Source organism: Mobula hypostoma, chromosome Y, assembly GCF_963921235.1.
Source record: "Mobula hypostoma chromosome Y, sMobHyp1.1, whole genome shotgun sequence".
NCBI lineage: Eukaryota > Metazoa > Chordata > Chondrichthyes > Myliobatiformes > Myliobatidae > Mobula > Mobula hypostoma.
The window spans coordinates 5,556,143-5,568,787 of record NC_086130.1 but is presented as its reverse complement, the minus strand read 5'-3'; the positions used below and the strand labels follow the sequence as shown (position 1 = coordinate 5,568,787).

General features: G+C 40.5%; 1 protein-coding gene across 1 annotated transcript in view; it reads right to left on the bottom strand.

The window, feature by feature from the left end:
• The window catches only part of LOC134341058 (serine/threonine-protein kinase SIK3-like), a 410,314-nt gene extending 408,246 nt beyond the window's left edge, over positions 1-2,068 (bottom strand). Inside the window, exon 1 of the mRNA XM_063038806.1 lies at positions 1,895-2,068. Coding sequence (XP_062894876.1) covers positions 1,895-2,068 — 174 coding nt within the window. The remainder of the gene's footprint in view (positions 1-1,894) is intronic.
• Between the last annotated feature and the right edge of the window lie 10,577 nt (positions 2,069-12,645).

Here is a 12,645-nt window from a genome sequence, read left to right as displayed (position 1 = left end):
ATAAAATCATATACAAACCAGGAAAGGACCAAATTGTAGGGATTTAGAACAAGGATATACAGAGACGTTATTAGCACTCTTTGTCACAAACTAGCTGTAGTCAAAAAAATTCAAAAGCAATTCCTAATGTGAAGTCTAATGCTGAAGCAAAGAGCCAATGTTATAAAATTTTATTGTCACCGCACCAGAATTAACAAGAGTCAGCAAAACAATAACGGTATCTATTACATGATATAGTATATCTACTCTCGATTAATCATTGTAGTTTCAATTGGGTTGCCTAGCTAAAATGTTAAGTATGTCCCTAAAAAATTCACTTCAATTTTAATTTTCTGCAAATTTGACTAGAAAGCATTCATTTCACCTCAAAGTATCAAAAAGATGTGAATGAACAATGTGAAGAATTCCTTTCTGCAATACAATAAAAAACATTTTTATGCTAAAGTATTAAAGGTTAATGACAGTACACTCAACAATTGTCAAAGACTTCCTATCATAGTAATACTGTACAAAATTTCTGTATTTAGTATATATCAATCATCATAGCAGAGCCTATTTTTTAAAGGGTACAACAAAAATGGTGGCTTATGATTAACTATAAGAAAAGAGTAAATTAATTAGGCTATACAGTATATCTGAAAGGATATTCCAATACTGAAGTCAGTTGTAACATCCAAAATCATCACAATTATAATGAAAATGATTTAAAATTGCTTTGTCATATGTTAATTATTTACTTACTACTTTCAGAAGAATCTGCCATATTTGGAAAGATTAATGCAGCACATAAAATACTGACGGCCCTAAAACACTAAAATACTGATGTACTTCTTTATTTTTATCTTTGAAACGGTAAATTCCATTCTACTGAAAATGGTTCATTATATGATTGAAACATGAAACCTATTTAATCGCACAAAGATCACAAATTAGTTACGGTAATGCATGTTAATTTACAAGAATAAATAGTGAACTGGGATTGACCTTTCAATCCTTAATTTGTAGGTAATATATTTAAATCTGGCAATTGACAAATGTGTAACACCCCCCACCCCCACCAAATCTCATTTGTAAACGTTGATATTAGATATTCCATTAAGTATTTCCACCAAATTCAAAATTTTGTTCTACCAAACATTGTATGATTAATATATCTCACACAGAGTAATTACTGGAAATGATTGGCAATGATAATTTCACTCTGTTTACAAGAAATAGGTAAACACTCACGTTTCCCCTGCAAATAATGAAGTACCGTAACTATAATTTCAATTAAAACTATTTCTCAGGTCAGCTTCTAAGGCTACATATATTATCGCAGATCATCACAAAAATCATGATCAATGCACGTAGAGTAAAATGAAAATTATTATATGGTAAATTCCGGACCGTGATGTTTTCAGTTCCTTTCACGAATAATTGAATACCCAACTTTGTACGTGAGCGCAAAGTGTTCATTTGCGTGTGACGCAACTTTAAGGGCCCAGAAGCAACAAACAGGCCCTCGAAACTTCGGGAAAAACATGTCAGGAAAAATCGCATTGACTGAGAACAGGCCTAGTTGACATCCCCTCCCTCCAGTCGAATAAAGGGACAAATGTCATCGACGACGCCATAGGGCAGATAAGAACGGAAAACTCTTGGTAATCCAAGTTGTCGGCCTTTTTTCACAACGACGAAGGTCTAACCGAAAAGCGTCGTTTCTGCCCTACAGACAAATGTCAAACCCAAATTGGGCTTTACCCTGAAATGGGCCATTTCAAACAGCAGGCCTTCACTCATCTGCAGCAAACTTCAGCAGAAGTAAGGTGACCATGATTGGTTGGAGGAAGGAAATAACAACGTTACACATTTTATTTAGCTCGAGACACATACGCGAGAGAAGATCTATTACCTTAGCCTTGGTGATGATGTGAGTGGCCAGTTTGACCACGGCGAAGTTGCCCTTGCCAATGGTCCTTTCAATCTCGTAACAGTTGATTCTGGCGGACCCGGTTTTATGCGGCTGCGGTGGTGGCAGTGAGGTCTGCGGAAGGTTGCCGTTTCTCGTTGCACCGCCGGACGCCATCTTGTAGAAAGCCCCAGTGGACGTACGAGCGGGCTCGGGCTAGGGCTAAGAAAGGAAGAGGCGGGAACTCTTGGGCACGCGTGCGCGGGCACTCTACCTACCCCTCGGACAGCTCGCCACTTTTTCTACCCGGTGCGCGCTTATACTACCTCGGTCATGCGAATAAACGCAGAGTGACCGACAGAAGAGCCGTGACTTCAATTCAAATGAGACGATTGTTTTGAGATTATTTCCGAGAAATAATTATCTGGCTGTCTATGTATCTATCTATATCTAACTACCAACCTACCTACCTACAGACATCCCACCCTGCAAAAACTCATTTCAGGGAGGTAGCACCCCCGCAACCAGGCCATATTCCACGCCCCCGCCCCCCGCTCGACCTCCAAGGGTGTATGTTATACTTTGTTTAGTGATTTTGGAGAATCTGTATCCCAAGTTGGGTATATGCAGAAAATGTGACAGTAAAATATGTACTTATCATATTTATTCTATTACAACTTTAAGCAAGTTTACAGGGAGTTTGGCCTCATCACGTAGGACATCCATAGAGTAGCTCCTTAGCCCCTAGCCAGGTAATTTAAATAACGTTAGCAAAGCTCATGAACAAATGACGCCTGTTAAACTCACCTCAACGTGTCTTTTACATTTTAACCCACCATGGGCAATAGAAAAGTCACTTGCAAACAGTGCAGCAAGCAACTTTGTAATTATTTTTGAGGTCGACTATAAAACCTGCCCAAAGAGAAAACTGATAGGTCTACTTAGCACAAAGACAGACCAATCTGGATGCCCTCTCCCAAAAATCAATTTCCAGGATATTGTATATAATTTCCAAGCGTCAGGGAGCCACTATCAATATGCGGTCGCATGTCTGTACCTATCTATCTATCTCTCTGTCTACCTATCTCTCTATATATACCTGTCTGTCTATCTCTTTCTTTCTCTCTCTCTCTCTCTCTCTCTCTATCTATCCATCTTTCTCTCTGTCTCTATCTCTCTCTCTCACTTCATCTATACACCCATCTAAATATCTACCTATCTGGCTATCTGAGTGTCTATCTATCCATCCATCTATCTATCTATATCTATCTACCTATCAATATATCTATCTATCTATCATTCTATCTGTCCATCTATCTATCTATTTATCTATCCAAATACCTACATACCTACCAACCTACCTCCCTACCTTCCTACTTACAAACCTATCTATCTCTCTATTTATCTCTCTATCTATCTACATATCTATCCATCCATCCTTTCATCTATCCATCTATGTCTATCTATCAATCTATCTACCCTCTCTCACTCTCTATCTCTATCTATATCTCCCTATCCATCCATCTATTCATCCATCTGTCTATCTATCTATATCTAACTACCTACCTATCTATCTATCAATCTGTGTCTGTCTATCTATCTATATACCTATCTATCGATCTATCTACCTAACTATCTATCTCTCTATCCAATCTCTCTTACAATCTATCTATCCATCTATCCATCCATCCATTCTTACCTATCTATCTATTCATCTCTCGCTCTGTCTCTAACTAAATATCTATCAATCTCTTTCTCTCTCTGTATCTACCTACCCATTGATCTGTCTCTCGTTCTCTATCCACTTACCTATTTATCCATCTATCTATCTTTCTATCTAACTTTTTCTCTATCTATATATCTATCCATGTCTCTCTCTATCACTCTGTCCATTTATCTATCTATCCATCTATCTATCTCTCTATCTATCTATCCATCCAAATGCCTACATCCAAATATCTACATACCTCTAGATCTACCTATTTATCTATCTACTGATCTCTCTACCTATCTATCTAACTCTCTATCTACTCTATCTCTGTCTATCTAACTATCTAGCTATCTACCTATCAAACTTTCTCTCTATCTATCTAGCTGTCTGCCTATCTGTCTGTCTACTTATCCATCCATTTATCTATCCATCTATCTAGCTACCTACCTACCAACCACCCTGCGAACCTCCCTACCTTCCTACCTATCTATCTATGTAACATACATCAAAGTTGCTGGTGAACGCAGCAGGCCAAGCAGCATCTATAGGAAGAGGTGCAGTCGACGTTTCAGGCCGAGACCCTTCGTCAGGACTAACTGAAGGAAGAGTGAGTAAGGGATTTGAAAGCTAGAGGGGGAGGGGGAGATGCAAAATGATAGGAGAAGACAGGAGGGGGAGGGATAGAGCCGAGAGCTGGACAGGTGATAGGCAAAAGGGGATACGAGAGGATCATGGGACAGGAGGTCCGGGAAGAAAGACGGGGGGAGGGGTGACCCAGAGGATGGGCAAGAGGTATATTCAGAGGGACAGAGGGAGAAAAAGGAGTGTGAGAGAAAGAATGTGTGCATAAAAAAGAGTAACAGATGGGATACGAGGGGGAGGTGGGGCCTAGCGGAAGTTAGAGAAGTCAATGTTCATGCCATCAGGTTGGAGGCTACCCAGACGGAATATAAGGTGTTGTTCCTCCAACCTGAGTGTGGCTTCATCTTTACAGTAGAGGAGGCCGTGGATAGACATGTCAGAATGGGAATGGGATGTGGAATTAAAATGTGTGGCCACTGGGAGATCCTGCTTTCTCTGGCGGACAGAGTGTAGGTGTTCAGCAAAGCTGTCTCCCAGACTGCGTCGGGTCTCGCCAATATATAAAAGGCCACATCGGGAGGACCGGACGCAGTATATCACCCCAGTCGACTCACAGGTGAAGTGATGCCTCACCTGGAAGGACTGTTTGGGGCCCTGAATGGTGGTAAGGAAGGAAGTGTAAGGGCATGTGTAGCACTTGTTCCGCTTACACGGATAAGTGCCAGGAGGGAGATCAGTGGGGAGGGATGGGGAGGACAAATGGACAAGGGAGTCGCGTAGGGAGCGATCCCTGCGGAAAGTGGGGGGGGGAGGGAAAGATGTGCTTAGTGGTGGGATCCCACTGGAGGTGGCGGAACTACAGAGAATGATATGTTGGACCCGGAGGCTGGTGGGGTGGTAGGTGAGGACCGGGGAACCCTATTCCTAGTGGGGTGGCGGGAGGATGGAGTGAGACCAAATGTACGTGAAATGGGGGAGATGCGCTTGAGAGCAGAGTTGATAGTGGAGGAAGGGAAGCCCCTTTCTTTAAAAAAGGAGGACATCTCCCTCATCCTGGAATGAAAAGCCTCATCCTGAGAGCAGATGCGGCGGAGACGGAGGAATTTCGAGAAGGGGTTGGCATTTTTGCAAGAGACTGCGTGAGAAGAGGAATAGTCCAGATAGCTGTGAGAGTCAGTAGGCTTATAGTAGACATCAGAGGATAAGCTGTCTCCAGAGACAGAGACAGAAAGATCTAGAAAGGGGAGGGAGGTGTCAGAAGTGGACCAGGTAAACTTGAGGGCAGGGTGAAAGTTGGAGGCAAAGTTAATAAAGTCAACGAGTTCTGCATGCGTGCAGGAAGCAGCGCCAATGCAGTTGTCGATGTAGCGAAGGAAAAGTGGGGGACAGATACCAGAATAGGCACGGAACATAGATTGTTCCACAAAGCCAACAAAAAGGCAGGCATAGCTAGGATCCATACGGGTGCCAATAGCTACACCTTTAGTTTGGAGGAAGTGGGAGGAGCCAAAGGAGAAATTATTAAGAGTAAGGACTAATTCCGCTAGACGGAGCAGAGTGGTGGTAGAGGGGAACTGATTAGGTCTGGAATCCAAAAAGAAGCAGAGACCTTTGAGACCTTCCTGATGGGGGCTGGAAGTATATAGGGACTGGACATCCGTGGTGAAAATAAAGCGGTGGGGGCCAGGGAACTTAAAATCATCGAAAAGTTTCAAAGCGTGAGAAGTGTCACGAACATAGGTCGGAAGGGATTGAACAAGGGGGGGGATAAAACCGTGTTCAGTTATGCAGAAATGAGTTCGGTGGGGCAGGAGCAAGCTGAGACAATAGGTCGGCCAGGAGAGGCAGGTTTGTGGATCTTGGGTAGGAGGTAGAAACAGGAAGTGCGAGGTGTGGGAACTATAGGGTTGGTAGCAGTGGATGGGAGATCCCCTGAGCGGATAAAGTCTGTGATGGTGTGGGAGACAATGGCCTGGTGCTCCTTAGTGGGGTCACGATCGAGGGGTAAATAAGAGGAGGTATCCGCGAGTTGTCGCTGTGCCTCGGCAAGGTAGAGGTCAGTACGCCAGACTACAACAGCACCCCCCTTATCGGCGGGTTTAATAATAAGGTTAGGATTAGTGCGGAGGGAGTGGAGAGCAAAGCGTTCCGAAGGAGTGAGGTTGGAATGGGGACAAGGTGCAGTGAAGTCGAGATGGTTGATGTCCCGTGGGTAGTTAGCGATAAAGAGATCCAGAGCAGGCAGAAGACCAGAGCGGGATGTCCATGAAGAAGACAGGAGAAGGGGTCATCGGTGGGGGTGGAAGAGTCCTTGCCGAGGAAGTAGGCTCGGAGACGCAGATGGCGGAAGAAGACATAGCGAGGATGTTTCCTGTAGTGGGGAGAGTTTAGAACCAGACAGCACAGCCTCAGAATTGAGGAGGAAACTTTAGAACAGAGATGAAGAAGAATTTTTTTAGCAAAACAGTGGTTAAGCACACATTATCACAGATGGCTGTGGAGACCACGTCAATGGGTATATTTAAAAATGAGATTGATTTGCTTTATCACATAAAACACTCACAAAAACTTTTACAGATGTACTATGGAGAGCTTTTGATTGGCTGCATCACTCTCTGGTTAAAGGAGAGGAGATAAGTGCTCAAGATTAAGTACAATGCAAAAAGTGTAAAATTAGTCCGCTCTATCATGGGGACCAGCCTCCTTCGTATCCAAGACACCTTCAAGGAGTAGTGCCTTAGGAAGGCGGTTTCCATATGGCCTGGGTGATATGGAAGGACCTATATCACCCAGGGCATGCCCTCTTCTCACTAACAGGAAGGAGGTACAGAAGCCTGAAGGCACACACTCTGCGATTCAGGAACAGCTTCTTCCCCTCTGCCATTCAATTCCTAAATGGACATTGAACCCTTGGACAATACCTCACTCCGTTGTTTTTAAATTTCTGTTTGTGCTCTATTTACTTTAATAGAGTACTTTAATTCAGTTTTTCTCTATATTATCATGTATTGCGTTGTACAGCTGCCACCAAGTTAACAAATTTCATGACATCTGCCAGTGATATTAAACCTGATTCTGGCAGATTGTTGATTAGTAAGGGTGTCAAGGGTTAAAGGGAGAAGACAGAAGTGGTTGAGAACAATAAGAAATCAGCCATGATAGAATGGCGAAGCAAACTTGATGGGTCGAATAGTCCAATTCTACTCCCATGCATTATGGTCTCAGTGCAGAATTAAGAACACAGCACAGTACAGCAAAGGTATAGGTCCCACAACCACAATGTAGTGCCAAACCAATTAAATTAGTAATCAAAGTACCAATTAAGTAGTGAGAAGAGAGCATGGCCTAGGTGTTGAGAATATCTGATGATGGATTTTACTTTCCTAATGCAACATTTCTTGTAAATGTGCTCAATGGTTGGGAGGGCTTTACCCAATGGACCAAATCACTCTACCTTTTGTAAGATTTTCCTTTTAAAGACATTGGTGTTTCCATACCAGGCCTTAATACAGCCAGGCAGCAATTTCTTCACAATTATATTTTTATGATGAGCCAAGAACAGGTCCTCGAAGATAGTGACTCCCAGGAATTTAAATTCACTGATTCTCTCCAATTACCAGCTCATGGACTTCTGGTTTCCCTCTCCTGAAGTGTATATTCAGTTCCTTCTTCCTGCTGAAATTGAATGAGAGGTTGACACCACTCAGCCAAATGTTCGATCTGTGTGCTGATTCATTACCATCTTTGATTCAGCCCACCACAGTAGTATCATCAGCAAAATTGAATATGGTGCTTGAGTTGTACTTATCCATACAGTAATAGGTGTAAAGCAAGTAGAACAGGGATTCAAGCAAAAGAAACAATGTCATCTAGTGTATGGGGTTCACAACCTTTTTTGATGCCATGCACCAATACCATTAAGTAAATAATTCAGAGACCCCAGGTTGGGGACCCTGCTCTAGTGGTTATGTCCTAAAGAATGCTGGAAGTAGATTCAAAAATATCTCATTAGGATAGGAAACAATAGTTTGGAGCCCATCATGTTTCATGTGCTTGAAAAATGCATAATGTAATTACAGAGTGAGGAAGGAAGAGGAAAGAAGCTCATCCCCAGAGACCACTAACTGCAGGTGCTATGCATTGTATTTCCCTTTTAAAATTCAGACCCTTTAACAACAGAATCAAATTTTGGTAGAGGAGATCATAGAACATTACAGCTTAATACAGTTTCTTCAACCAACAATGTTGCACTGGCCTTCGAAAATCAGTTTAGTCCTTCCCTCCTATTAATACAAGAGGTCTGCAGATGCCAGAAATCTAGAGAAATACACACTAAATATTCGAGGAACTCAGTAGGCTAAGCAGCATCTTTGGACAATTTTGTGCCCAAACCCATCATCGGGAACCTCCTACGTTAACGTCACTTTCTGTCTTCCGTGTGCTCATCTGACAGATTCCTAAATGCCTCTAACATATATACCTCTACCACCATCCTTGGCTGGGTATTCCATGCAATCTCTGCATAAAGAACTTTAATCTGATATTTCCTCTAGAATTTCCTTCAATATCCTTAAAATTGTGTCCCCTTGTATTATCCAATTCAGTTCTGGAAAAATATCTCTGACTAACCAGTCACCTCTCATCCTTCATTGTACCAAAGAAAATAATCCCAGCTCGCTCAACGTTTCCCCATAAGACATGCTCTCTAATCCAGGAAGCATCCTGGTATCTCCTCTGACCCATCTCTAAAGTTTTCTCATTCTTCCTATAATGAGATGATCAGAACTGAACACAGTATGCGAAGTATTTTATACAACTCTAGCATTAACATTAACATTAACTCATGGCTCTTGAACTCAATCCCCCAACTAATGTAATGAAGGCCAACACACCACATGCTTTCATAACAATACAATGCTTAGCGCCTGCAATTAGCTATCTCTGGGGTTGAGTTTCCTTCCTCTTTCTTCCTCATCTCATTGTGCATTTTTTAAGCACATGAAATATGATGTGCTCCAAACTATCATTTTCTATCCTAGTGGTAACTACTATACAACACTTTGAACACTGTACCAACATGTGATGAACTTAAAGTAATTGAACAATCATCAAATAGGCTGAATAGCCTCCTCTACTGCAACATTCCATGATTCACTGAGTTAGAGAAAGGGGTAGGCAATGAGTAAGAATTACATTTCAAATTCATTTTACCATTCTTAAATACAAAGTTCAAAAAAATTTATTATCAAAGTACATTCAGCATATACTAAATCGAATTTAATTTCATTTATTTATTTATTTTACTTAGGTCCATTGGGATAGGCCCGATTGATAAAACTACAACTTATCAGAATTATCACAAGCAAGGCACAGCAACATATGTTTGAAAACTTCAATCTTCAAAGATCAAGGCAATTAAAACTAATAGCTGTTATGACATCCAACAAATACTCACTACTCTGGCAGCTCGCTCTTGAGATTCACACTTCCTGCTAAACCAAGGTCCAGTTGGCACCTGAATGATTCCATAACAAGCTGCAAATAAAGAGAATGAAGAAAATACTATGAATAGAGAGAAATGCACTCAGTGGCTACACCTGTACAATTGTTTGTCAATGAAAATAATCTGCAACTCAACGCATAAAAACATGCAGACTTGGCCAAGAGGTTCCATTGTTTATTCGTATGGGGTTCTTTCTCAGGAACAGCTAACCTCCTGGGATTTTCATACATAACAGTTTCTAGAGATTACAAAGAATTGTGCAACAACCAGAAGAAAATCCAGTAAGTAGCAGTTCCGTGAGTGAAAACGCCTTGTTAATAAGAAAGGTAAGAGGAGAACGGCCAGACTGGTTCAAGCTGACACAAATAACCACGTTACAACAGTGGTATCCCAAAACATATCCAACTTTGATGTAAACAGGCTAAAGCATGGTTAATCAAAAGGGATTCTGAGGAACCCTAGGATATTGCTTGGGTTTCTGCAAGAGGTTATGATTTTTAAAAAATATATATTGTTTTTGAACTTTGCTACCTGCATGATGCTAGCGCTCGAAATGCAGACCCATTAGCAATTTTCTTAGCGGTCTCTCATCCCAGTATGGCAGTGAACATTTGGACCGTGTTGAGACCATTAGCGTTTCTTGAGGGGAGATAGGGGAGCCCTCTGATATTTGGTGATCTCTGCATTACATGGTGTGGAGGACGATAGACTGATAATTGGTGAGTGCTGTATTGCGCGGGGGGAGGAGAGTATTCTGATAATTTGTGAGTGCTGTTTTGCACGGAGAGAGGACAATAGGCTGATAATTGGTGAATGCTATATTGCACCGATGAGAGGAATATAGGCTTGTAATTCGTGAGTGTCGTATTGCATGGGGGGGAGGACAGTAGGCCGATAATTGGTGAGTGCTGTATTGCACGGGGGGAGCACAGAAGGCTAATAATTGATGAGTGATGCATTGCACAGAGGGAGGACAATAGGCTGATAATTGTTGAGTGCTGTATTACAACCGGGAAGGCAGTATTCTGATAATTGGTGAGAGCTGTATTGCACAGGAGGGAGGACAGTAGGCCAATAATTGGCAAGTGCTGTATTGCACAGATGAGATATTCATATCTTGGATTAAATTGATATATCTTACTCCTTTCGCTTTGGTATTTACTAATAATCAAATATCTCCCTTTTTTCAATTATTCCGTGGTACTAAGCAGGGTTGCCCTCTTAGCCCACTATTATTGGACATTGCCCTGGAACCATTAGCTATTCCTATTCATGACTCTCCTGATATATTTGGTATTACTCATGGAAATGAGATACATATATTATCACTATATGTAGATGATCTACTATTATATATTTCTAACCCAGGGAAATCTATTCCGGCAGTATTAACTCTCCTGGCTCAGTTTAGTAGTTTATCTGGTTACAATCTGAATCTTGGTAAGTGTTAACTTTTTCCATTAAATATGCAGGTTCCCATTTATAGATGTTCACCATTCAGAGTGATTACTGGCTATTTTATTTATTTGGGAGTTAAAATTGCTAAGAGACATAAGGATTTAATCAAGCTCAATCTTTTACTGTTAATCAGTCAGGTTAAACAACTGATTACTAAATGGTCCCCATTGTCTCTATCACTGTTTGGCTGAATTAATGCTATTAAAATGATTATTCTACCTAAATTTTTATATCTACTCCAAGCAATACCAATATTTATTACTAAATCTTTTTTTGATACTATGGATTCTAAAATTTTTTCCTATATAAGGCAGAATAAAAATCCCAGGTTAAGTAAAAAGTATTTACAGAAGTCCAAGAAAGATGGTGGTTTAGAATTGCCAAATCTAAGATTCTATTATTGGGCAATTAATATTTGATATTTAATATTTTGGACACATAATTGGAATATAATTCCAAGTCCACAATGGGTAAACCTTGAAGGTTACTCTGTACAAAGGTTCTCTATGGCTTCCATTTTAGGAACTTCGCTTCCTTTTGTATTATCTAAATTGAACAAACAAATGGTTAATCCAATAATTAAACATACATTACAAATATGGTTTCAATTTTGTAAATTTTTTAGTTTGAACAAATCTGTATTATCAAGCCCTACTATGTCTAATTTTTTTCCAACCCTCTGTTATGGATCAAGCCTTTTTGATATGGAAAATGAAAGGTATAACATGTTTCCACGACCTATTTCTGAATAACTGTTTCATGTCTTTTTAACAGTTATCTAATAAATTTAATTTGCCCGGATCCCAATTCTTTCGATATTTACAAATAAGAAATTTTTAAAATACCACGCTGTCTACCTTCCCGATTTCACACCCTACTGATATCATCGATAAAATTTTAGGCTTAAATCCCTTTCAGAAGGGATTAATAGCAACTATTTATGATATAATTATGAAATTACAGCCAGATATATCTGATAAAATTAAAAATGAATGGGAAAAGGAAATTCAACTTTGCCTACCTATAGAGAAATGGGATAAAAATATTCCAATTAGTTAGTTCTTCCTCTATACATGCCAAACACACACTAATAAAATTTAAAATAGTGCATAGGGCCCACGTGTCTAAAGATAAATTAGCCCGTTTTTATTCTCATATACACCCTATCTGTTACAGAGGTCAGTCTGAGGTGGCTACCTTAACTCATATGTCTTGGTCCTGCCCTCTCTTGGAAGAATTCTGGAAAGAAATGTTTGACATTATTTCAACAGCTTTGTGTTTTGACTTACAACCCCATCCTATTACAGCAATTTTTGCTTCACCAATGACGAAACATAGATCTTTATCCTCTTTAGCCTGTTGGATGATCGCATTTGTTACTTTAATGGCCAGAAGATCCATTTTATTGAACTGGAAAGACACCAACCCTCCTACCACATTTCAATGGTTTTCCCAAACTATGTCATGTTTAAATTTAGAAAAAATCAGGTGACATTTTTG